The sequence below is a fragment of the Molothrus aeneus genome, unplaced genomic scaffold (assembly GCF_037042795.1).
Source record: "Molothrus aeneus isolate 106 unplaced genomic scaffold, BPBGC_Maene_1.0 scaffold_35, whole genome shotgun sequence".
NCBI classification, from domain to species: Eukaryota; Metazoa; Chordata; class Aves; order Passeriformes; family Icteridae; genus Molothrus; species Molothrus aeneus.
Window position 1 is genome coordinate 1826424 of NW_027099016.1, and position 26502 is coordinate 1852925.

The window sequence follows — 26502 nt, forward strand, 5'->3', positions numbered from 1 at the left end:
CAAGGACCGGGAGAGATCCCTCAGCAAATCCGGCACGGGCACAACAGACCCGGCCTGGGCACACGGAGGGAATTTATTACCAACCAAATCACAGCAGCACAAGGAGAAGGGAAAGAAATCTCTCCAACACCTTCCCCCCACCCAACGGGGATCACCCAGAACAGGGGTCACCAGGGCTCTGCCCAACGGGGGTCACTGGGGATCATCCAGCACGGATCCTCCCATGGGGGATGGAGCTGGAGCAGCGCACGAAGCTCTTCCCACAGTCGGGACACTCGCAGGACTCTCCCTGGTGTGGAAGTGCTGGTGAGTGACGATCTCTGAATCCCACCTGAAGCTCCTCTGACATTCCAAGCACTCATACAGGGCCATTCCCCAGTGTGGATCTTGTGGTGCTTGGTGAGGCCGGAGGTCCCACTGAAGCCCTTCCCACGTTCCCCACACTCCCAGGGCCTCTCCCCAGTGTGGATGTTCAGGTGTTCCATCAGGGTGGAGCTGTAGCTGAAACCCTTCCCACATTCCAAGCATTTGTGGGGCTTCTCCCTGCCATGAGGCTTCTCCACCAGCTCTGAGCTCTGGCTGGATCTCCGTCCGCCTTCCTGGCTCAGGGGGGCTCTTTCCTCCCTGCAGCTCCCTGGGCTGGGTTTGCAGCCCCTCCTCATGAGGGATCTCTGGGGCTTTTCCTCCTCCTCCATCTGGCCACAGCTTGGGAATGACAGATCCTGGTTTGGGGAAACCAAGGTGGGAACACCTTGGAGTAGAGGCTCCTCCTGCCCAATTCCATCTGTAGAAGTCAGCAGGAGTCTTGTGTCCATGAAAACCTCCACAATGTCAAGGTTCAGCCCAAAAAGCTCTCCCAGGATTTCCCTATCACTCATCTCTCCACTTCTGGTGTTCCAGAGGTTTCCTGATTTCTTTTCCTTGGGATCATGGGGGTCCAATGGTTCCAGGGGTTCTCCATTCTCCAGCGTCCTGCTCAGGGATGATTCAGGGGCTTTTGGGGGTCCATGGGGGCTCTTCTCCCCTGATGCTCTACTTTGAGATCTCAGGGATCCCAGGGGTCCCTCCTCTCCAGGCTCCCCCCCTTTCCAGTCTGCCGGGGTCCCCCAGCTCTGGGATCGCCCCTCTCTGCTCTCCCCACTCTGGGGGTGCCAGGGGTTCCCCTCCTCTGCTCTCCCAGGGGTCCCCAGGACCAATGTCCTCCCCTGCCCATACTGGGCAATGGCCACGTGGGCCCCCAAAGATCCCCCCAAGGGGCTCAGCTTTGGGCTCCTGCAAGATCCAAACCTACACACACAGAGAAAACAAAACCTCCCAGAGACACCAGATGATATTTGGGGTCAATTCCACAATCTACAAGTTCCAAATACCCCCCCAATAAAAAACCCTCTCAGGGACTCCTGGATAGATTTGGGACGAGTTCCCCTCCCCACTGAGCTGCAAGACGAGGTGGGGGCGATGGTCCCGTGGCTGCGGCCACAGGGGGCACTGGAACCTCCTGTTCCTGCTGTTCCTGCTCCTGCTCCTCCTCTTCCTGCTCCCCCTTTTCCTCTCTCCCTCCTCCTCCTCCTCCTCCTTCCTAATCCCACCTCCTCCCCAGTTCCTGCCTTCTGTGTATTTAGAGTGGAGGACCTTGCTTGTTTTTAGAACTAGAACAAAGATCCCAGATGGAACAAGGCTTGCTGCTTTTAGTCAGGAGTATCAGTGACTAAAGGTCACGTTTCCTTTGCTTTGGTGCCGTCCTTGTTCTCCTCAGTGTTCAGGCTGGGCTATGGGGTGTCCTTGTTTGCTGCATTTTCCGAGTTCCTCTTGCATCCTTTGGGCCATGGGCTGTGCCCTGGGAGGGTTCTTTGTGCTCCTTTGTGACACAGGAGAACCTTCCAGGCGGTTTCTGTGTGAGCTGCTGCTGGGATGTCACAGGAACAGCGCCACGTCGCCGTGGTGTTCCCGTTGCTGTGGGACACGGAGGCCTCAGTGCCCAGAGTGGCTCTGGGCTCGCTGCCGGAGGATCCTCCTGCCCGAGGCATTCTCAGCAGCCAGCCCAGCCCTGTCCTTCTGTGCTTGCAGGGCTACAGGCTGCAGGCGTGTGCAGCGCAGCCAAAATGATCCAGCACGTGGCTGCTGCAGTTTGCACTCTGTACTCTGTGGCTTATTCGGGGTATTTTTTAACCCACTTGGCACGTAAGTCGAGGTTTTCCCTCAGTGCAGCATCTTTGGCTTTGGGCTTGCTGTGTGCTTTCTGTTCTTCCTCTGGAGCTGAGTTGACTTTGGAACCAAATTGCCATGAAGACACCATTGCTTTGGGAGAGCTCCTGCCCATAGCTGCAGCTGAAAAAGGCGGTGTCTGCAGCCAGTGGGGCGTGCACAGCATCTGCAATGAGCCCTGGGGGGTTCTGTTCCCTCAAGCAGGGAGTCTGTGCCAGCAGAGCCTGGAACTCCCTCCCTTTGCTGCTCCAGCCAAGAACTGACCCAGCCCAGTGTTTTGTGCTTGTTCTCTTGCTTGCTGTGGGAAGGGACTGTGGCTCCTGGAGGGATGCAGTGAAAGCAAAATGCTCTCTCGGGGTTGCCTTGCTCCATGGCATTTCCCAGCACTGGCAGTTTTTCTCCTAACAGCATCTGGTTCATGTTCCCTCTCCCATTGCAGGGCACCTCCTGTCTGGATTCCGAGCAGCTCCTCCTTCGGTGAGTGGGAAAGGAACCTTTGGTGTTTGGAATTGTGCAGCAAGTTGTGAGCTCGGCATGTGGCAGTCGAGGGCCAGCCTGGGAGGCTGAAGGAAAGTTCCTGTCAGTGTCTTTGCAGCAGGAGCAGCAGCAGCAAAGGAATTCCCATCAGTTTTCTCGTTTTCTGCTGAAGAGCTTTTGAAGAGCTGCAGGTCTGGTTTTGCAGGCAGAGGATTGCTTGCTGGCTTTAGCCATGGTGGAATATGGAATTCCCAACAATAAGTGGCAATGTCGACTTTAGCCCATTGTTAGTTGGAACAGCTCCAAACCCCATTTCTGCTTAGTGCAGCTGGATGTGCAGCTGAGGATAAATAAGGTGATAACTGAGATAGAACTTCCCGTCCCTCACGCTGCCGTCTGTCCACAGGGCACAGAAGCAGCACCAGCACCTCCTGGGGCTCCCTCTGCTTCCAAAGAGGAGGTCAACAAGGAGGAAGACAGCAGTGAGCTTCCCGCTGCTCTGGGGGACGATGGTGAACTTCCCTCAGTGCCGGGAGATGACAGTGAACTTCCCGCTGCTCTGGGAGACGAGGGCGAACATCCCGCGGGGTGGGAATGCAACAGCGAGGCTCCCGCGGGGTGGGACAAGGACAGGGGACATCTCCCGGCCTGGGACGAGGACGGTGGATGTCCCCTGGTGTGGGACCAGAGTGGCCAAGCTCCCACGGAGTGGGATGAGGACAATGGACATCTCCCAGTGTGGGATGAGGATGGAGGACATCCTGTGGCTTGGGAAGAGGAGAGTGAACATCTCCCAGCATGGGAAGTGGACAGCAAACATCCCCTGGCTTGGAAAGAGGATGGCGAACCTCCAGCGTGTTGGGAAGAGGATGGAGAAGCTGCAGCATTTTGGGATGAGGATGGAGAAGCTGCAGAATTTTGGGAAGAGGATGGAGAACCTTTCTCTGCTTGGGAAGAGGACAATGAACCTCCCTCCGCTGTGGGATCCTGGGCTGAACATTCTGACAGCAGCACAGCCGGGCAGCCAGAGGGGAGAGGGGAGTGGTGCCTGATGCAGCTGAGTACGTCTGCTCTGTTCCTGGGTGCCTGAGCAGGTGCTGTGTGTGTGTCTGGGCATCAGCTGCACCCAGTGTTGCTCTGAAGCTGAATGTCACCGAGCCATTGATTGTCCTTCCCCAGCTGACACCAAGGGGCTCACAGCCCCAGGGAGTGGGGCTGGTTGTGGCTCTGCTGCAAGGCGGGGTCTCACTCTGGGAGGGAGCGTCTTCCACGTGGTTTCTTTCAGGGAACACCGTGAGCGAGGAGGAGCCTGCCGAGAAATACCTGGAAGTGGAGCAGATTGGCCAAGGGTAAGTGCACGGCAACTACTGCTGCACAAGCAGGGCCGGGTGTTGTGCTGGTGCAGGATCAAGTGAGAAGTCAGGAGAGCTCCAAACACCTTCAGACACTGGGCTACCATCCTGCTGTCTCTCAGTCCTGATCAGAATTGATAACTATGGTCAGAAGGCGCCGTCAAAAGCCCCTGATGCTGGCAGTGTCCTGCCTGCAGCAAGGAGCAGGACCTGGAAGATCTTCTGTCCCTGGAACTGGATTGCCTAAAAGAGCAACTCACCATGTGGTGACTGTCAGAAAACAGTTCTCAAGAAGATTTCTTTCAAATATTTTCCTTCAAAAAATATCCACTGGTCAGGATTATCAACCTAATGGTTTAGAAACAGAAACCAGAGATGAACTAATAAGTGCTCTATTCTAGCACAGGTAGCAGACCCCATCCATTCAGTAACAGACACAGAGCTGATGCACTCTGGGGGAAAAAGCATCACCTGCCTGATGGCAGGGCCCTTGTGGAACCTGCAGATATTAGGCAGGAAATGGAAAAGGATGAAATGGATTCTTTTCCAGTTCTTTACACACCCATTTCTCACCTCAGGTTCTGAACTAAAGCAATTCAGCGTGGACATTGGGATTTGCTCCAGCCCAATTCCTTCATGTTGGGTCTCAGTTTTCTCCTGCACACCTTGCATGGCAGAGGGCTGGTGGCTGCTGTGCTGTTGTTGGAAGGGTCGATGCACCCAGGTGTTTGTGAACGCTGCAGGCAGCAGAGATCTCCTGTCTGGGCTGGCTTTCCCTGCCAGGGCCTAAAGCGCTGCTTCTTTCTTCTCTGCTGTTTTGTCTCCAGGGCTTTTGGAACCGTTTATAAAGGACTCGACAGGGCCACTGGAGGAGAGGTCAGTGCCAACACACCCAGCACGCCTGGCAGCTCTCCAGGGCTTTCCCCTCTGCTGGGAGCTGTGGCTGCAGCTTTGGGGGCCAGCAGAGCTTTCCTGCCCAGGCTGCTCCTCTGAAGGCAGAGCAGTGTCAGCCTGCAGAGCACAGCTGGGACAGACTTGGTCCTTCTGAAGCGCCAAAGGAATGCAAGGAGGGCAGCGGTGTCTGTCAGAGCAGGACACGCTGGCTTGGCCTTCATATCTAAAAGTGTGAATGCATCAGCTGCTGGAGACTGAGGCCCAATTTATCTTCATCCCAACCTTAGACAGGAACATTATTTAGCTATTCTTAGCTAAACTATAACAATATTATTTCCATCCTGCCTTTTATCTTCAAAGGCTACCTCAAGGCCTGATTAAGGAGAGATCCTGCTTGGGCTCAATTTGGGGTTTTAGTCCTACTTCAGCTGTTCACAGAGAGTGAGGGAGAGAAATGAGAAGATGGATGTCCAGAGCAAAGCTCTCTCCTAATCCTGCAGTTGTGTTTGGGTCTGGTGTCAGTGACAGCCTGTGACAGGGATCACCTGAGCAATGGGTGTGCGTGTCTGCTTTGTTCTGCAATCCCAAACAGAGCAGCTGGATCTGAAATCATGACCAAATCCCATAGAATTGCTAAGGGGTTCCTGGCTGTTCTGCTTTGTTTTCAGAGAACCAGAATTACCTCCTGCTTGCAAAATGGGTTTGAATAATAATAATAATAAGAGTGTTGAGGCCATTTGAGAAGACTGTAGGTGCAGAGAATGTTGTTAGAGCTTTGAGGCTGACAGCTGAGGGACCATTTCTGCAGAGCTTGCAAGGCCAAATGTCTCTGGCCATGTGTCCTGTAAGCAGCCCCCAGCTGGCAGAGCAATGGGCTGTGGGAATGGCCCTTGCTGAGCTCTGGTGTCCCATCCCAAGGCAGTTTGGCACAGCCCGGCTCCGTCGCTCCACAAAGACTCGCTCTGTGTTTGCTGTGGCCTCCTGCCACAGACTCCTCCAGTTAAAGGCTGCAATGTCCCTTCAGGTGGCCATCAAGAAAATGAGTCTCAGAGGGCAGAACAGGGAACGAGCTGTGAATGAGATCCTGCTCCTAAAGGACAAGAAGAACCCCAACATTGTCAACTCTTTGGACAGGTGAGTGCTTCAGGTCTGATCCCGAGCCCGGGCCCTGCGTTAACCTTTCCTGGCATCCGGAGTCTGTAGCCTGGTTTGAAAATGCCTGACCCAGCCACATCTTCCCAAACCAACAGCCTGGCAGTTCACTCCCTCCACGTGCTTTTGTTGCTTTGCTTTGGTTTTTCCTTCAAGTTGACCCCGTTTGCTGTGTCTCCCAGCAAGTGCTGATAAACCACAGCAGAAATTATTTCCCTTGGCTTCTTCTTCCCAGCCCTTTTCCATTGCTAAAGATGCCAGTAAGATCAAGTTCTTGTTTCCAGAAATGCCTCATTTGCCCATTTTTCACTGGCCTTGCCTGTTTCTGAAGGGACTTTCTGAAAGGTTTTCTGACTGCTTTTGTCCCAAGTGCTGCATGGCCTCCTGCCCTGGATAACCCTGGCAGTTGTGTTGCCTTGTTCTGGAGGGAATGGTGGAACTGATGAGTTCAGAAGCTGAACCAGCTGGGGCCAAGTGTTGTGATTCCACATTGATCTGGGCTGTTGCTAAACTGCATTTTTCACCTGCTTGCCATCCAAGGCCTCTCCTTTCTCACAGGTGTCTCCTTCCCCTTTAGACTGTGCAGATTCCAAGGGCTGGGCAGCCTGGCAGGAATGTCTCTCCATCTGATTCTGTCCTCACTGACAAGTGACCTGGAAACAAAACTCCACTCCAGGCTTTTCCATGGGGGAATTGAGCTCTGCACTTTCATCTCCATGCCATTGCTTTCCTCTTCCAGCTTCCTTGTGGATGGAGATCTCTGGCTGGTGATGGAATATATGGATGGAGGAACTTTGCGGGACGTTGTCAGACAGATACGCATGGCTGAAGGAGAGATGGCAGCTGTCAGTCGGGAGGTGAGGGATCCTGCTTGTCACTGCCATGGCTGGGACACGATGGTCCTTCCAAACAGGGTGTGAGAACAGGAGTGGCTCCATGCTCAGGGCTTTGTTTCTGTGTTGTTTTCATGAGCTGGAGAAGAAAGAGCCTCTGCAGTGAACGGCCTGCCAGCATCACTGCACTTCTACTCTGTTCTTGTTCTCTCTCCTGCTGTTGTGGTACTCTCTGTCTGCTTTGGATTTGATTTGCTGTTCTCAGCTTTGCCTTGAGCTGTTTGTCTGGAGCTTGTGTGCACTGCACTCCTGGCCTGTCACAGCAAAGCTGCTGCTGGCAGAATTCTGAGCTGTCCTTCTTGGTGTGATATATTCCAGCCATTGGTTTTTTCCCTCGTGTTTCTTGTTCTCTCTCAGTGTCTGCAGGGCCTGGATTTCCTCCATTCCAACCGGGTGATCCACAGGGATCTGAAGAGCTCCAACATCCTCCTGGGCATGGACGGCTCTGTCAGGCTGGGTGGGTGTTCCTGGCCAGGCACGGCGCTCCCGGGCTGCGGGGCTGGGGCTGCTTCCCAGGGAGGGCCAGAGCCCCACAAGGGCTGCTGGGGGCACTGCCCGGCCCCTGCTGCCAGCTGAGAGCGGCTGCCCCAGCAGAGAGCTCAGGAGAGGAGCAGGGGGCCAGCAGTGCCTTTGCTCTGGCCATGGCCCTTCCAGAGGGGCAGCAGTGGGAATCTAAAGCTCCAAGGGAATCAGTAAAAGCCACTGCAGGAAAGCTGAGGGTTTCTTGAAGGGTCCAGTTCCATCTTTCCTTGGCTACAGCCCTGAGGGCTTTTCCAGCTGACTTCACTACTGCACTCTCAGACTGAGCGTGGGGAATCTTTGTGCTTGGTTTCCTCATTGCAGCTGCCTTTGACAGGGTTTGTTTCTGTCCTCAGCTGATTTTGGCCTCTGCACTCAGCTCAGCCCTGAGCAGGACCAGCGCAGCTCCATGGTGGGCACTGCTCACTGGATGGCCCCAGAAGTTGTGACCAGATCTCCTTATGGCCCCAAGGTGGACATCTGGTCCTTCGGCATTGTGACCATCGAGATGGTGGAAGGAGAACCTCCTTACTTCAGGGAAACGGCGGCCATGGTAAGAGGCAAATTCTCCAGGGGCTGCAGAGGCTGCGAGCACAGGGGGACCCTGCACTGGGAGCAGCAGCTGGAGGTTTCTGCACATGGGAAGGGAATTCCCAGAGGACTTGTGCCTCCACACAGACGAATTTTCTGCAGTCTCCAGCAACAATTTGCTTTGGGCTTTTCATTGTTGCAGCTCTTCTAGCTGAGAGGATGACCTGGAAATATGAAGCAAGTGCATCAGCTCTAATGTTATCTTGCAAGAAAAACCCACACCATCCCCAAATCCCAGCCCCAAACCCAACAAGATTTCTGCAGGAGTTTCTAAAAGAGGTTTTGCAAGATGATCTCCCCTGATTCTTCTCACTGGGAAACTTGTTGAAAACATGAAGATGATGGTTGAACATCCCCATAGTCTAACATATTTCTTTCCTAGTCCAAGCTACTTTTTCTGTGTCACCAAGCCTGAGCTTTCAGCATCACAAACCTCCTGTTTCTTGCCTGGCAGTTTCTGGGATGGGGCATCAGGAATGCATTTACTTGAGTGTCAGTGGCACTGCAGAGATGCGCTTGATGGAAGAATCCTCTGCAATAACACAGGCAGACCACACTGAATCTGGAAAATGGCTTGTAAAGCTGGTGTCCATATTTGGAGAAGCAAAATGGGCTATTTCTGATGGAGGTTCCTACTAACAAAGCCAGCCAATGAAACTGGCTCTCAAGGCGAGATCATTTGGATGTTGCAGTGGCTGTGGCAGCCGCAGGGTTTGGGTTTTTTGCTTGGCATAGCAAAATGAGCTCTGAGCAGCATCTCTGGCAGGGAGGAAAGTGCCCCTGGAGCTGGGGCTGAGGCCCCGGGGTGGATGTGAGCCCGTGTGGGTGTGAAGGAAGCTGGCAGAGCGCTGAGTTTGCTTTCCCTGCAGGCTCGCGCTCTGATCCGGCAGAACGGGACCCCGCAGCTGCAGGAGCCCCGGCGCCTGTCGGCTCTGCTGCGGGACTTCCTCGAGTGCAGCCTGGAGCCGGACGAGGAGCGGCGCTGGGCTGCCCAGGAGCTGCTGCAGGTGAGAGCCAAGGGCTGCAGGGGAAGCAGCAGCGCCAGGGAGGGGTTTTCTTGTGGGGCCCCCTCCGATAGTCTCCAGTCTCGCTGCGTTCCACGCGCAGAGCGAGCAGAATCCTCGCCTGCTGTGGCCTGGCAGGCTCCTTTCGAGCTCATCTGGACCTGGTGCCCCACAGCGAGCAGGGACATCTTCAAGCAGCTCAGGGGGCTCAGAGCCCTGCCTGACCTGAGCTTGGATGTTTCCAGGCAGGAGGCACCTCCCACATCTCTGGGCACCTCCTGTCAGTGTTTCCCCACTCTCCTGGTTAAAAAATTCTTCCTTAGATCTAATCTGAGCCTGCTTCCCTCTCCTGAGTTTCAAACCATTTCCCTTTGTCCTGTTGCAACAGGAACTTGACTCTGGAAAGTAACAGTTCATTTCTTTCCTTTTTATGCTTTGGACAGCACCCGTTTTTATCATCAGCCAAGCCTCTCTCCAGCCTGACCCCTCTGATCACTGCAGCAAAGCAACTGAGGGAGCAGCAGAGCAGAGGAAGCACTTGAGGACAGCTTCTTGTTACAGTAGTTAGGACAACTAGTTAGTTATGGTAGTAAGCATTGCTAGTTAGTCATGGTAGTTAGCACTGGTAGTTAGTTAGGGTAGTTAGCATTGCGAGTTAGTTATGGTAGTTAGAGCAGCCTGTTTGTTATGGCAGTTTTTTGAATAAAAACTCTCTTAAACCTCAACTCCCTTGACGTGTCCCTTCCCTCTCCCGCTGTGACTCAGCTGCCCGGAGCAATGTGAGGGGAGAGCGGGCCCAGCCTGGCCCAGAGCTGAGCCCCAGCAGAGCCCTGGCAGAGCCCAGAGCAGCCTCGGCACCTGCAGAGTCAGCCTGGAAGGAGGCGCTTGGAGCCTTCTCGGCTGCACCCGGCTCTTGGTTACAAACTGTGTGTGCTGGAAAATGCCACCGGCTCTGCACGAGGGCAGAAGGGGCCTGGGGAAGGCCCAGGTGCTCCATGCAAGGGAAAAACCTGCCCTGGGTTTGTTATAAATAACTAGGTAGTGTTGGCTTTTGGTATTATGTATTGACTTCTGCAAAATATTCTTAATCACAACGAGTTTGATATAGTACAGTTTGTAATCACTTTTCACTGCTTTTGCTATAGTATAATTTGTCAGCTTTTTGTGGCCAATGCCCTGGCCCCTGTGTAGCTCATATCCTCAGAACATCATTTATGGATGATTTTTTTAGTTTGTGGACAGTGTGAAAAATATACATTATAGTTTTGGCTTTTGCAAAATATTGAAGTGCATGCCAGATGTTGTGCATTATAATGTTAACTTTTGCAGAAGTAGCTGTAATTGTGAAATAAGAACTAATGCTTTTATTTTTGTAACTAACTGACAATACTGAGAATGACTCAGAGATATTTGTGAAATAGCTAATGTTGGTTTAATGTACTTGTGGAAGTAGCTAAAAGTGTGTGCATGGTCAGATAACATCTAAGGAAGGGATGTGATGAGGACCCCTGCCACTGACCCTTCCACTGTCAATAACTGTCACCTGCTGAAACCACAGAACAGGGGCCCTTGTGAGGCAGTGACACACAGCCCTCAAAACAGCAATCCACGATTCCTGCACGTGCTCTACAAAGGCGAGTTGGGGGTCAAACCAACCTAAAGAATTCCTGGAACATGTAAATGTGTTCAAAGAAATGTTTGAATATGTATAATCATTATGAATATGTATTTGAACAATACAATGGAAAAAGTAGACAAGAAGAGTTGCTGTGGTTAACCGGTGTGCCTCTGGCCATTGCCAACACCCAGCAGTGTTACTGATTTGTCCCTTATTATTCCTTATTAAACTTTCAAAAATTCTAAAGAGTGAGGCTCATTTCTCACAAAACCCAAGGTGCTCACCCCTTGTTGCTCTCCTAAGCTAGATTTGTCAATCCTAAATTTTGTCTGGGCGGTGGAGGAGGAGGCTGCAAGGAAAAGAAAGATGTACTGGTGTGGAGGCCCAGGACTCTACCATCAGAGTCTCAATTCCACAGCTATGGAGGACTGGTCCCCAAAGAGAAGAATAGATTTCAAGGTTATGGTGAGAAGCTTGCTTCTCCCAGAGATCTTTGCAGGCACATGCGGATTTATGGAAAGTTATGTTACCCCATTGGCCCGTTGGCCTAATTACCCAAGTTCACCCCCTATTACCCATCTCTGGTTAGTCCCTAGAATGTTCTCCCTCTCTGTCCCTCCATTGGCCCCAGTTTACTGCATTCCTCTGCCCCCGTTTCCCTATGAGCTGACCCGACCCTTAACCCCTCCTTTGCCCCATTTTCCCCCATATCCATTGGACCCTGACCCTCAGCTCCACCCTCACTACCCCATATAAAAACCCCCAGTGCCCTCAGCTGGCACCCTGTCTTTGTGCCTGGACCCTGTTCAGCTCTGTCCCCTGTTCCTGTACCAATAAACCCAGTTTGCTGAGATCATACCCAGACCCATCCTGCCGACTTTGTCAGCTTTATAAAGCAGCCGTGAGCTCCGGGCTCCTGAGTGCCGGACGCTCCAAGGGCCTTGGCAGCGCCAGGATGCTCCAGACTGGGACAGCCAGGCAGGGCAGGAGGAATCACTGCCCCTTTCCCCTCCCTGCTGCTCCATCTCCCAGCCCAGCATCGCTGCAGGACAGCCTCACTGCCAACGCCATCCTGCCAGGGATGGACTGGGGGGATCTCCTTCCCCTTCCCTCTGGCATGGAGGCAAATCCCATCTTCTCCTTCTCTGCCCCCCTTCCTCTCCTCATTCTGTCCTTCATCCATCCACGTTCCTTTTCCATCTCCTTCCTCCCTTGTTCCTTCTTCCTTCCTCTCCTCCTGCCTTTTCCCTTCTCCCTGTCTCTTCCTCTCCTTGTCTTCCTCCCCCAGGCACTGAGCTGTGGACAGAGACCAGGGAGAACAAATCCCTGCCACAGAACCTCGTGGAAGAGGCCATTTGGAACGGCTCCACAGGGCAGGAATCCAACGGAGGGGAAAAGCCCCAGAGATCCCACATGAGGAGGGGCTGCAAACCCAGCCTGGGGAGCTGTGAGGAGGTAAAAGCTTCCCTGTGCCGGGAAGGGTGTGGGGAATGTGAGAAGAGCTTCAGGCAGAGCTCAGCCTATTCCTGGCGCCTCCAAAAACAGCGGTGCCAGATGCAGAGATCCCCCTGCAGATCCATAGGGATGCAGAGATCCCCCTGCAGATCCATGGGGATGCAGAGATCCCCCTGCAGATCCATGGGGATGCAGAGATCCCCCTGCAGCCCCCGGAGCAGCCACGCTGGAGCACGGGGATGCCTGAGAGGAGGCTGTGCCCCCGTGGCCAGAGGGGCCCCGCTGGAGCAGCCTGTCCTGGCAGGACTGACCCCGGGGCACAGTGACCCACGCTGCAGCACTTGGAGGGGGGCTGTGCCCCGTGGGATGGACTCAGCTTGGAGAAGTTCCTGGAGAAGTCTCCGGTGGGAGAGAGCCCAGGGTGCAGCAGGGGAACGACTCCTGTCCCTGAGCAGAGGGAGAAGCCCCGGGGCATGAAGTGAGCACGGCCCCATTCCCTGTCTCCGGCACTGCCGGGGTAGGAGGTGCAGCTGGAAGGAGGGAGGCGTGGGGGAAGGCTGGATTTAAGGCTCTTCACTTACTCCTCATTATCCTGCTCTGAATTTTTGGAGTTCTCTGTCAGAAATCTCTCCCCTCCCCCACTCATCCACAGGGGTTTGGGGCGGTTTTCCCTTTTTGGGGGAAATCAAAGCGATGCACTGATGCTCCTAATCAGGGGTATGAGAAGTGAGGCTCCTGGCTTCCCGCTGAGCCGGAGCCACCGGAGCCACCGGAGCCGCAGTGCCGGGAAAGCCGTGGCGGGAGGTGCGGAGAAGTTTGTTTGTGTTTTCAGCTCAATCCCCCTCGGGCCCGGGCCCGTTCCAGGGCTGTTCCTCATCTCCGGCTCTGCCCTCACGCAGCCCGGGGGACCCTGAGAGCGCGGGGCGAGGCTGTGCCGTGTGCAGAGCCCGCCCCCGGCTGCGATTGGGCGACGGTGCCGTCAGTCGTGGTTCTGGCGCGCTGATTGGTGGGAGCGGGGCGGGGCAGGGCCCCGGTGGCGGCCTGAGGGCGGCCGTGGCTCGGCAGCGGCGCCACTGGCGGAGCGTCTGTGCGGGCCCGGGATCGGCGGCACCGGCCGGAGCGCGGTGAGGCGGCGGCGGAGCTGGGAGGCGGCCGCAGCGCAGGTGGGAGCCGCGCTGGGTTGTGCGGGGGCTCGGGGCTCGCTGCGGGCCTCGGGGGCGGCAGGGGGCTCAGGCGGGTTCGTTGTGCCGTGTCCGGCGCGTGTTGCCGCTGGCGTGAGGGCGCTGCGGGAGCGGCTGCCCGCGGTCTCCTTGCGGCCGCTGCCTCGGCAGGAGCCGCTGCCGGAGCAGCGCTGGCTCGGCCCGGTTGCTGTGGCCGGGACAGAGGCGGCTGCCCCGTGCCCGGGGCTGTGCGGGGACATTCACGTGGCCGGAGGTTTCTGTGCCCCGAGGAGACAGAGGAGTCCTGTACAAGTGACTTTATTGCTGAGCAGAGGGAGAGGCCGTGGGGCATTTGCCATGCGCTCTCTGCCGTTGTAGTTCGCAGCCTCCTTTTTATCTTCATTTTCCTGGCCGATTCTCTCTCTCCCTTTGCCCACTGGCTGAGGTACTTGGACGGTTCAGACTTCCCGATCCGCCAACTGCATGTCCTCGTTAATGTGCACCCCCACTTTTGTAGAACAGCCGATATTCCTGGCTCTGTTAAGTCTTTGTTCTTTTTCTCAAAGTTCATGAATTTAGAGGAATTTTGAGCAGCAGTCTGTGTCAGTTTGTTCTATTTTCTGAAACTGATGGTTTTTCCCGTTACTTCCTTCTCTACAAGTCCCTGGCCCTATCTCCACGCAGATTGACTCATTGACTCTGTTTTTTTCTTACTGAGTCTTCTTTGGTTTTGGAATTATTCTGAGTGCCCTCATTCCCTGTCCTTCTCTAGGCATTCCTGGATCAAGAGACCTGGCTGCCACCTGCATCCCCTCGCTCAGCTGCTGAATGTGCTGCATCCACAACATTCTCCATTTGCTGTTTCCTTTTGCAGCTGTACCAATTTCTGTTGCAGAGTCAGATATGCTCACCATGGGCTCTGCCTTTAGCTGTGCAAATTCCATCTGTGCAAGCGGGCAGAGGGAATCAGCCCAATTCCTGCCCCGGGTAGGAAGACCCAGGTACATTGTCCAGGCTTTGCCCCAGCAGGGTTAATTTGCATTTCTAAAGCTCCTCTCCGGGCTACCTGGAATGAAGCTTCTCTTCCAGAGCAGCCATGCAGCCCCCCCCAGCCCCCCCAGAATCTGCTTTTTAGTTGTTGTTGTTTTTGGTGGGTTTTGTTTGTTTTTTATTTATTTGTTTGGTTGGGTTTTTTTTGTTTTGTTATGGTTTTAGGTGGGGGGAGGGTTTTTTGTTTGTTTTTTAAACAATATTTAAACAAACTATTAACTGTTTCTGAGTTAAATGGTCACCTTTAAAGCAGTTCTAGGTGAACGTTGAAAAACCCATAGCAAAACTTGATTCTCACACTTCTGTCCCAAACCTACCTAACCATATAAAGTAGGATTATTTTGAAAAACGATTCTCATGTTGTATTCTTGTCACTGAAACTGCGGGGAAAACAAAAACCCTCCAACAATATCTTTAGTGTTAGAGAGTCAAGGCATTACTTGGTTTTGGCAAAGATATGCAGCACACATCATTCCATCCACACATAGCCCGAGTGTGCAGAGAAGATCATTCCATGACACGTGAGATTTATTAGTTTTTTCCTAAACTTTATGTAGTCTGAACCAATCTAAATCCATTGGTTTAATGTTCATTGCTTCCAAGTGGTGTAGTTTTTAGTATTTGGTTTCCTATTAGATCCGGATTCCTTCCCCTCTGGAGTTAATTAGCTCCACACTCCTGGATTTCCTTCTCAGCCTTTTCCAGACCAGGTGTCTCCAGCTGTGCCGGGGGCAGTGTCTGGGGTAGCTGTTGGTTGCTGTTTGCTGCTGGGCGTTGATGTTTTGTTGCTGGTCGTTATCTCTGTGGGTGTCTTTTGGGCTATTCCCAGTCTGTGGAGATGTTGAACTCATCTCTGTTGAGTGGTGTAACATCCTTTAAATAAAACCTTTAAAATTCCTTTCCCCAAGGCAGAGACAAACGAGCCTGAGAGAAAGAAGATTTAAAAGAACCAAAATGGGTACATTTTGCAGCAATGCAGTCGCAGTCAGCCCAGAGTGTGGGTGTGAGTGAGCCCCAGAGTGGAATTGTGCCGTGGTGCTCCCCAGCAGCTGTGGCAGTGCAGGCCCAGCCAGCGCTGAAGCTGCAGCAGTGGCAGCAAGGCTTGGCCGCAGTGGCTGGAGGTGCCAGAGGAGGGTGGCCAGGATTTCCGAGGGTTTGAGCAGAGGATCTGTGGGCAGGCCCAGGGGCTTGGCCCGCTGTGGAGCCCTGGCTGCTGCTGCGTTGCCTTCAGGGCAGGCTCAGTGGCGGCTCCCATGGTCCTGCTGCAGGCGGGAAGTGCAAATCTCCGGGGCTTCAGAGCCCCTGAGGCCAGGCTGAGGGGTCCCCCCGTGTTCAGCTGTGCTGGCGGCTGTTTCTGGCCTCAGGGACACTTGGCATGGGCCCCTTGGCCACCAGTGGTGCTGCTTTGCACTCCTTAGGCAGGAGCCGATGTCCTGGCTGGGTGTTGGCAACAGCAAAGTCCCAGGGCAGGCTCTGTGCCAGCCCAGCTTCCTGTGGGAGAGATTTCACAAGAGACAGGATTCTGGCCACGGACTGCTTGAAACATATGTCCCTTATCTCCACCCTGCACTAGGTGGAGAGTTACCAGGGTAAGGAATTCCAGACATCAATTCCAAGGGAGATAATTGAATATCTGCCCTGGGTTTGGTTCTTCTTCTTGCCATAGCCAATGGCAAAAGCTGTACCCACGGCATCTTGGTTTTTATCACCAGCTTCCATAGGTGTTTCTTTATTTCTCCTGACCTGAGCTCTGGGGGTGCCAGGGGTTATGGAGGTCCCATTGTATTCCTAAAGCTGCCATAACCCCCTGAAGGATCTTTCGAGTAAAATTAGTTCTTTCTGAGTCTATTGCTTCCACAATCCCTTCTCTATGAATTAATTATTTCAGAAATACGCTAATAAGTGATGCAGTGATTGCATCAGTCAGATTGAAGCAGTCAGAATTGCTTTTGCCCCCTGTTAGGTGCCATGGTGTCATCAGAAGATATTGAAGCCTTCCTGCCCAGGGCATTTCAGTGCCAGGCTCTTACAAGCACCCAGAGCTCGGCGGGTTGAGCTGAGCATGGGGTGGTGACCTGCGCTTTGTCTGATTCCCCTTCCTTAATAACAGCCTGTCTTGTAGCTCTTTTCCCTTCTGCTGCCCTCTCAGAGCCATCCACAAACACATTTTCTCCCTCCGTCCAGGGATTGTCTCATCAATCTCTCCCAGCCTGGGTCTGGAGCTCTGTCCCTTGAGTGCAGTCCTGGGTTTCTTGCCAGCCCCTCTCCAGGCTGTTCAAACAGGAGCTGGGTTAAACCCTTGCCCTGTCCTCAGTTCTGAATCCTCCTGTGCCACTGAACAAGTTTCATACTGTAATAACCGAGCCCTGCTCATCCATTTAGAGGCTCTTTTGGTTGTCAGAGCTTTAACTTGATGCCAGACTTGAACTCTAGGAGATCCTCCTGTTGTCATCAGTTTTCAGGCCTCAGTTCCCATGTGAGCTGTGTCTGCACAATTCTGCAGACATTGAGGCCACTCTGGCCACTGGGTTAAACATTTTAACACAAGAATTCTTCGGCATGGCCCTGTTTAACATCCACCTATAATTAAAATTCTTTCTCCCTGTCTAGGAAGGCCAGGGCAGGAGCCTCAGTTAATCTGCTTTTTAACACTTGAAAATTCTGTGATTCCTCCTTGTGTCCATCCATCCAGTTTCTTGACTGGAGTGTTGTAGGGAGAGATCCCTGGCTCCAAAGCCCTGCCTTTAAGAGAGAGTCAGTAATAAGCTGTAAGCCCTTCCTTCCCTCTCTTGGAAGAGGGTATTGATTTTAAATCAATACAAGCAACCTCTTGTTGCTTCAAAGTAATTTGGTGAGGCTCCATATCTAATTTTCCCTCTTTCCCTGGACTGTCCACATTTGTGGGTTCACTTCAGCATAGGCCTTGCCAGACATTTGACACATAAGTACAACATCATAAGCCTCTGTATCACCTTTTACAATATAAAAATCCAGCCACCAAATTCCTTCCCAGTAAATTGCAATCACAGGAGGAAGAAAAAGAAATTAATTTATTTCAAGCCTATCCCCTACATCTCCTCGTAGTGGTTGATGAAATCATACCTGCTCATCTTTCCCACTTATTCCCTTAATAATTAAACCATGCCTTTCCTATTTTGCCCATTAGGTCTAAGATTCAGAGTGAATTGAGAGGCCCCTGTGTCCATCAGGAGAGGCCTCCTCTCAATGCAGACCCACCCTGAATGTTCTCAAGGGCTCCAGTGTGGAGGGTCCCTGGTGTGATGGGAGCTGTGACAGCCCTGCCAATCCATGTCCATCAAGGGGTGGACTTGCTGGTCCTGAGGGTGCTGCTGTCTGTGCTTGCAGTGTCCTTGTGCCCTGCAGCTGGAGCCCTGATTCCTTGCCAGGGGCTGTTTGGGTGGGCTGTCCCCTGCCGAGGAGGGCAATGCCTCTGCCGGGTGCTTGTGGCCGAGCCCGTGCCCTGGGTGCTGGGGCCCCCTTGGGCCCTGGGGTTGATCCCTCAGGGGCTGTAGGAGCTCTGCCCTGGCCTTTGCCTTCAGCTTGGCCTTTTGCTGCTCCCTTCTTGCATTCACCTGCTGGGCCTTTGTGCCCAGGTGCTGCAGGGCCTTCTTCTGCCCCTCCTGCAGCCCCCCTCAGTGCCTGTGGGTGCTCATCCTCTGAGAGCTGCTGAGCTTTCTGCAAAATCATTCGTTTCTGTGGTGATCCCAACAAAAGAAAAGAAAAGAAAATCTCGATCCTTCCCTTATAATGCACATTTCCCAGGTGTTCCTTGCTCCTCGTCCCTGTGCTCAGGGTGCCCTCCCCAGCCCGGATCCCAGAGCCGCTCCCTGTCCTGCCGCAGTGTCCAAAGGCGCCCCCCCGGCGGGCAGGGCCGGCAGCTCCACGGGGCCGGGCAGCGGCCGGGGCGTCCCGCAGCCTCCTGGGGGCCGGGGGCCACTGCCGGCCCTGCCCGGGGCTGGTGGGGTCAGGCAGCGCCCGGCGCTGAGCCCCGGCTGCCCCACAGCCCCGGCCCGGCCCCGCAGCTCCCCCCAGGCCCCCAGCCCGTGCTCCCGGTCCCGCACCTCTGCGCCCGGTGCTGCCGCTGCCCCCCACAGAGAAACCCCCTGAAACCCTGACCTCCTTGTTTTCCTCTCCGGGAAACCGGGGATACAAATGATCAGCCGGCAAATGTTGAGGATAAGACTCTGCTGAAAAACATCCAAATTCTGAGTATTTTTCTCTTCCTCCCCTTTTCTTTTTCTCACCACATAGATTCCTCCTGCTGCTTCCTGCCTTAACCATATTCCTGCACACTCCCCTTCACCCAGTCTCTTCCCAGCACACCAATGCCATCCATCCCCTGTTGTCCAAATCCCTTCTCCACTTCTCTTATTGCCCCCCTGGGTGTCCAAGTCCTTAATTGCCTCTGAGGGAGTGTGCAATCTACCTCAACCTTCTCCCAAGGGACCCTTCAGAGATATTTTGGGATCATCATCTCTTTGGCACAGGACCCCTTCTTGGCTTTCCCTTTTCTGTCTCCATGGGTGCCCTGCTGTGCTCGCTCCCCAAAGATCCCAGTGCACTCACTGATGAGATTTTCAGTGCTCTCTCCCTGCTGACTCTTCACAGCCCCCCCGATGTGTCACTCGTCTGTCTCCTGGTCACTCTCAGGTACCCAATCAGTCCCCGGTGCTGCCGCCCCCAAGGGGGCCGATCACCCAAACTGGGTGAGGCACCTTCAGCTGCACTCACTGCCCGCTGCCCCAGACGGTGGATAGAATTCCGGACGAGTCCCAAGGTGTGTGGAAAAATTGACATCACCAGAGGATTCTGTCCACAAAGCAGACAGAGGAGTCCTGTAAAAGTAATTTCATTCCTAAAGAAAGGGAGAGGCCATGGGACATTTCCTACAGGGTCTCTCCAGTTGGTGGAGGACACAGCCTCCTGTTCATCCTAATTTTCCCAGCTGCATCTCCCTCTTCCTTTCCTCATTGGGTGGTGTACTTGAGAGGAAGAGACTTCCCAATCCACTTACATATCCCCTTGATATGCTCCCTACTTTTGTGTAGCAACCGATATTCATGGCTCTGTGAAGTCTTTGTTGTTCTTCTTCTCGAAGTTCATGAATGTGGCAGGACCTTGGCTGAGCAGCAGTCTGTGTCATCAGTTAACAACATTTTCTTAAACTGATGGCTTCTCCTGTCGCTTCCTTATGTACAAGTTCCTGGCTCTATCTCTCAGCAGATTCACAGCATCTGATTGTAAAGACACTTTCCTCTTCTTCCTTTCATGGGGATCCCGCGTTTGTGGGACATCCCCCCTGGAGCAGGGTGTCCCCCCTTGCTGCAGCCCCAGCCCTCAGGCAGCGCTCAGCCAATCAGAGCACGCGGCTCTGATGACTCAGCAGTTGCCAGGCAGACCCGCAGCTCTCAGCGTTCCCCACCTGCGCCCAGCGCTCCCCTCGGCCCCAGCGCCCCCCTCGAGCGGAATTTGGGGAGGTGGGAGTGGGGCAGCGCCAAGGCCGGGCCCCCCCGCGCTGTCCTGGCGGGAGCGGCTGCAGTGGGGACCGAGTGCGGGCGGGAGCGGCCGAGAGCCCAGCGCTGCCCCAGCCCGACCTGCCCCAGCTCCATCCCTGCCCCTGCCGTGGGATTCTGTGGGTTTGGGGGCAAGAGGGAGCCGGCAGCGGGTGCTGGGCCTGGGGCAGGAGGAGAAGGGAAGGAGAAGCGGGGTTGAGGAACAAAATGGTGAAACCCTGGACGTGGGAGGAAAAGGTGGGATTGTGCAGGAGAAGGAGGAATAGCAGGAGGAAGAAGAGTGTGAGGAAGAGCAGGAACAGAGGAGGAGGAGGAGGAGCAGAAAGAGGCGGCACCACACGGTTCTACTCTTCCCTGTATCTGCAGCCTGCCCCCCAGCCCCAGGAGCTTTGTCCATATGCAGCAGGTGACCAGGGGAGGGGGAATCCATGATTTTCACAGAGGCTGAATCTTGGGGTTTCTGAGCTTTACTGGGCAAATGTTGGTGCTTTTGTTTTTTGTGAGGGCTGAATCTCTATTTTGAAGGAGGTTTTTGCTGAATATTGACGTTGGGGAAGTTTTTGATCTGCATCTTGATGTTTAGAGGATTTTTGTGCTGAATCATGGTATTTTGGAGGTTCTTTCAGACACAAGATGCCCAATGACTTTCCCAGATGAACTTGGGCATGGAGGTTTTCCCAGTCCAAGCTGCTCTCCTCTTGATTTTTTTCTGCAAACCAGGATTTTTAATTCTCAGGGTGTGGCCTGATGGAGGAGGAGGAAAAGCCCCGAATGTACCTCATGAAGAGGGGCTGCAAACCCTGCCCAGGGAGTTCTGGGGAGGAAAGAGCCCCCATGAGCCAGGAATGCATCCTGGGATCCAGCCAGAGCTTGGAGCTGGTGGAGAAGCCTCATGGCAGGGAGAAGCCACACAGGTGCTTGGAATGTGGGAAATGTTTCAGCTGGAGCTCCAGCCTGAGGCAGCACCAGGTGATCCACACTGGGGAGAGGCCCTTTGAGTGTGAGGAGTGTGGGAGGAGTTTCAGCCACAACTCCATCCTGATCCAACACCAGAGGATCCACACTGGGGAAAAGCCCTTTGAGTGTGGGGAATGTGGGAAGAGCTTCAGGCAGAGGGGCCAACTGATACGACACCAGGTGATCCACACTGGGGAAAAGCCCTATGAGTGTGGGGAGTGTGGGAAGAGCTTCAGCCAGAAGGGCCACCTGACGGAACACCAGAAGATCCACACTGGGGAAAAGCCCTTTGAGTGTGGGGAATGTGGGAGGAGCTTCAGAGGAAGCTCAGCCCTGATTCGGCACCAGGTCATCCACACGGGGGAACGGCCCTACACCTGCTTGGAATGTGGGAAGAGCTATGGGTGGAACTCTGACCTGAGAAAACACCAGCGCACCCACTCTGGGGAGAGGCCCTACGAGTGTCCTGAGTGTGGGAAGAGGTTTCACAGGAGCTCCGATCTCCTCAAACATGAGCGGATTCACACAGAGGAGAGGCCCTTCCGCTGCCCCGACTGTGGGAAGGGCTTTAAGGAAAACGCCAAACTCACCATCCACTGGCGCATCCACACTGGAGAGAGGCCCTACGAGTGTCCTGAGTGTGGGAAGAGCTTCTCACAGAGCTCTCACTTGACAGAACACCAACGGAGGCGCCACTAAGGGAAGTCCTGTGAGTGCCCCACGTGAGGGAAGAGCTTTGTGCGCTGCTCCAGCTCTGTCCCCCATGAGACGATCTACATTGGATGATCCTCAGTGAGTGTTGTTGGGCAGAGCCCTGGTGATCCATGGTCCTGGTGATCCGTGTTGGGAAGACACCTGGCTTGGAGGCTCCGCATCTTCCTGGTTCCCTGTGGGCAGCTAGATAAACCCAGCAGCAGGAGCATCCATTGGGACACAGACCTACAATGGGAATTCCTTGGGGAGGGCAGATTTGTTGACTTTCAACCCCATAAGATCTTTTGCATTCAATCCTATCTTCTGGTGACATCAGGGAGTACTGAATGGTGTTGAAGGTATGTTCAGGGTGGACTATATGATGTTTGTATCCCCAGTCTGTTCTGTTTATGCTGAATAACAAGTTTTGTACCTTTAAGACTTGTCCTGAGAGTGAAGAGGGAGAGAAGAAATGCGGAATTTGTTTTCAGAAACTGCACTCACTCCTCCACATTCCTGCTCCTGCACTGTGTTGTCTGCGGATGGACAGACAGCGGGACAGAGCTCTCCTTTGCTTTTAGTTAGTTTTAGCTAGCTGAGGTAAAGTAGTTCCCTACTGTGGGTTGTTTTTCCCTTTTCTTTGGACCTGTTTAAACCTGCTGTGGCCTGAACACCAGAAGAGCACGGGCAGCTCACACCTGTGCCCCACCAGGCCGGGCCTGGGCCGTGGCATTTCCAGCACCAGAGGGACTGATAAGGGACTGAGTGAGCTGAGCTACAGCCCACAGAGGGACTTGGTGAGTTTGTCTCTCTTTTAGAGCAGCAAGAGGTTTTATTGTTTAATATTGTTTAGGTTTTATTGTGTAATAAACAGTTTTTCCACTTTTCTTCAAAGAGGTATTTTATTTTTCCTGAACCAGTTGGGGGACACATGGACATGGAGGGGGACATAGCCATTCATGGGGATGTGGGTGGACACAGGCATGGATGGAGATGTGGGGAACCATGACAGGGATGGAAACATGGTGGGGAGACAGCCGTGGGTGAGGACATGGTGGGACATGGCCAGTGACATGTGGGGACATGGCCATGGCTGGTGCCATGGGGGGAACTTGCAGGGGATGTGGGGGATGCTGGGTTTGAGGGAGTTGAGGGTTCCTGGGAGGGATTTGGGGCTTGCTGAGGCCTTTGGGGACCCCAGGCCGAGTGGCTCTGGCTGTGCTGGGAGACCCTGGGGGAGGTTCTGGGGCAGCTGCTCAAGGACCCCCTGAACTGGAGCCCCAGCCAGGCATTGGGCTCCTGGAAGGGGATGAACATCTTTGTCCCCAGGAGGGAAATCCCAGCACCCCCAGGGTGACAGGGGCAGCTGAGAGGCCACAACAGGAGGGGAAAGCCAGACAGAGCTGTCACACTCTTAAACTACACCCCAAAAGTCCCAAAACTGAGGGATTGCTCCCAGGAAAAAGCAGCCAGGAGATGCATGAATTGAGGGAAAGGGGGGATGTGACCCCCCAAACTGAGCAGGAGGGACCTGCATCCCCCAAAACCAAATAGGGACGAGAGGTGGAGCTGAAGGCACGATGGGAAAGGGGTGGGAGTGCAGGGAAAAAGAGGATTCAGAGTGGGAGAGGGATGGGATCCCCAGATTGAGTTGGGAGGGGTCCTTGGGTTGGGGGAACGATAGGAGAGGGGAGGGAAAGTTGGGGATGGGATAGAAAAAGGGTGGTTCCGTGGGGATCCCACTGTGTCCCCATCGCTTGATCCCTGGAGTGATTCCCTGGGGCTCTGGAGGGGAATGGATCTGCACTGGGTGGATTCCCAAGCCCCCTGCCCATCCCTGGGGGGCTCATGGGGGTTTCCCTGGTTCCCTCCACCCAAATGCTGCAGCCATGGGAGAGAGAAGGGTGTGAAAGGAGGATCTGGATTGGGCATGGAGGAGGAGCAATAGGAAGAGGAGGGAGAGAAGAAGCGGAGGATGGGAAAAGGAAGAGCAGGAAGAAGAATAGAAAGAGGAGGAGCCGCAGCAGAACCACGCCATTTTCCCACTCGCCCGCTGAGTCTGCAGCTCCCCTGGCCCTGGCAGCACCTATCCCCCCAGATCTCACAGGTGAGTGGGGAGGGGGAACTCACCCCAAATCCATTGGAGGATCTCTGGGAGGGTTTGTTTCAGGGGAGGGGATGTTTGGATCTTGCAGGGCCCCAAGGGTGAGACACAGATGCCCCTTTGGAGAACTGTGGAAGGTTCCTGTGGCAAACTGTCTGTACTGGCTGGGGCAGTGGTACCAGCTGGGGGGGACATTGGTGTTGGGACTCTGATTGGCATCAGAGTGGGGAGAGCAACGAAGGCCAATCCTGGAGCTGGGGGATCCTGTCAGCCTGGAGGGGTGGGGGAGGCTGGAGATGAGCAGGGTCTGGGCCCATCCAACTGTGAACAGGGCAGTTACTTTTTGAACTGGACTTGGGAAGCAGGACCAAGGGCCTCACCTGTTGTTTTTCCCCCAAGCCAGGATTTGTCAATCCCAATCTTTGTCTGGATGGAGCTGGAGGAGGCTGCGAGGAAAAGGAAGATGGCCTGGGACACTGAGGCAGGCAAGGAGGAAGTCACTGCCCCTTTCCCCCTCTCCTCTGTTTCATGTCTCAGCCCAACATTTCCTCTGGCTGCAGGACAACCCCGCTACCAATGCCGTCCTGCCAGGGATGAACTGGGGGAATCTCCTTCCCCTTCCCTCTGGCACAGAGGCAAATCCCATCCTGTCCTTGTCCACAGCTCCTTCCCCTTCTCATTCTGTCCTTCTTCCTTCCTCATTCCTTCCTCTTCTTTTCTTTCCTTTCCTTCCCCAGGCACTGAGCTGCAGACAGAGACCAGGGAGAGCAAATCCCTGCTGCAGAACCTCATGGAAAAGGCCGTTTTGAGCAGCTCCATGGCATGGGAATCCAATGGGGAGGAAAAGCCCTGGAGATCCCACACAAGGAGGGGTTGCAAACCCAGCCCTGGCAGCTGTGAGGAGGAAAGATGCCCCCTGTGTCCAGAAGGCAGCCAGAGATTCATTCAGAACTCAGAGGTGGTAGAGACAACTCGTGGCTGGCAGAAACCCCACAAGTGCTTGGAATGTGGGAAGGGCTTCAGCCGGAGCTCTGGAGCTCAGATGTGATCTGGCTCCAGGTGATCCACATGGGGAAACGGCCCTACAAGTGTGGGAGTGTGGGAAGGGCTTTGGGTGGAGCTCCAACCTCATCAATCACTGCAAGATCCACACTGGGGAGAGAACCTATGAGTGTCCCGAGTGTAGGAAGTGGTTTCTGAGCAGCTCCAATCTCATCGTAATGAGTCAAGGGATCAGCTGGAAATGTATTTACGATAATTGAAAACTGTGGATGAGTCAAGGGGCCAGCTGGGAGTATAACTGAGATAGTAGAAGATTACATATTTTAGTTAAGATTTTAAAATTAGTTAAGAAGGTATGTTAGCTAAGCAAAAATCACATAGGTTAGTGAAAGAGTAACAAATATATTAGAAAGTAATGCTCAGAGTGACAGGGATAGATGTAGCAATTGCGGAGGAGCAGAGACCATAGAAATACCTTGCCTTAAGAATAATCAGTTTGGAGAGGCTTGGACCATGACCAGCAGATCAAAAAGTCCTGCAAACTCGCCATGGGTGAAGAGTTTACCATGAGGAAGAGAGCTTTCTTCTTCACATACGCCCACTCCCTTATTTCAAAATCCCACAGACCCAATTAAGGCAGTGCAATTGCGCAGACATATTAGGTATTCAGCTGATTATAATACAAAGTGGGCAGATAATGATTCTGTATTATTCATCCTTAGAAACTGCTTGGATATGTAAAACCTTTTCTGTATAAATAGAGAGCAGGAGTCTGCAACTCCTAGCACATCCATTTGGAAATGATTCCTTATATGTCCAGCACTGCGATAAAATACCCTTCTTTTCAACTTTAATTAGTTGAAGAGTTGTCTGTCCCAGCTTCAGTACATCAGCAGATTCACACTGAGGAGAGGCCCTTCCACTGCCCCGACTGCGGGAAGGGCTTCAGGCGCAACTCCACCCTCGTCACCCACAGGCACATCCACACTGGGGAGAGGCCCAATGAGTGTCCTGTGTGTGGGAAGAGATTCTCCAGAAGCTCTCACTTGGGCCAACACAAATGGAGGCACCATTAAGGGAAGCCCTGCCAGTGTCCCCCATCCCGGTGTCACCCCCTTTTTTCTGCCCTCAGAGCTCCTGAGCCAGTGGCAGCTGCAGCCCCTTCCCATGGCCTTGCACCTGACTGGGACCTCCTGTGATTGCGCAGGGAGGATTGGGGCTGTGACTGAGCAGGGAGGGTGGGGGCCAGGGAACACTGGGTGCTGTGGGTCTGCCCAGCAACTGGTGAGTCATCAGAACTGCTCTCTCTGATTGGCTGATCCTTGTTCATTGCATTCTCTTGTTGCCTGTGGAGAGGCCTGGGAGTTGAGAGAAGGAATGGGAGAGATCCCACCCCGAGCACTGGCACAGGGAGAACAGACCCAGCCTGGGCACAGGGAGTGAATTTATTACCGACCAAATCACATCAGGACAAAGAGAAGGGAAAGGAATCTCTCCAACATCTTCCCCCCACCTAGGGAGGTTAATGATGATGGAGAGATGGGGACATCTGAGTTTAGATCAGAAGCCAATTTTATTGAGTATGCCAGGGATTTATATGGGGTTTTACTTGTATGGTAGTTATATAGGGCTCCATTTTTTGTAACAATTTCCCCTTGGTTACACATTCTTCAGGACATCAGGTCACCTGGTAACATTATCTTATCACTAAGTTTCACATCTTGTTTCTTGGTCCCCTCTTGCCCAGGGAGCCTTAATCTGTGTCTGTCCCTCCCACAGTTTCTGCTCAATCAGGCCTAAGATATCAGGCCCCTTCATCAGTTCCACTGTACTTTTTGTTTT

General features: G+C 53.8%; 2 protein-coding genes across 2 annotated transcripts in view; both read left to right on the plus strand.

Annotated features, from left to right (window-relative positions):
• The window catches only part of LOC136570619 (zinc finger protein 850-like), a 67703-nt gene extending 41892 nt beyond the window's left edge, over positions 1-25811 (plus strand). Inside the window, exons 5-6 of the mRNA XM_066571069.1 lie at positions 20804-21534; positions 25543-25811. Coding sequence (XP_066427166.1) covers positions 20804-21534; positions 25543-25736 — 925 coding nt within the window. The 3' untranslated portion in view covers positions 25737-25811. The remainder of the gene's footprint in view (positions 1-20803; positions 21535-25542) is intronic.
• LOC136570627 (uncharacterized) lies at positions 231-12486 on the plus strand. The gene is given in 13 exon segments (XM_066571076.1): positions 231-262; positions 264-306; positions 652-741; positions 3089-3776; positions 3968-4031; positions 4862-4910; positions 5953-6062; positions 6820-6937; positions 7331-7430; positions 7849-8045; positions 8953-9090; positions 12041-12206; positions 12251-12486. Coding segments are annotated over 13 exon segments (2031 nt in total).
• Positions 25812-26502: the final 691 nt, after the last annotated feature.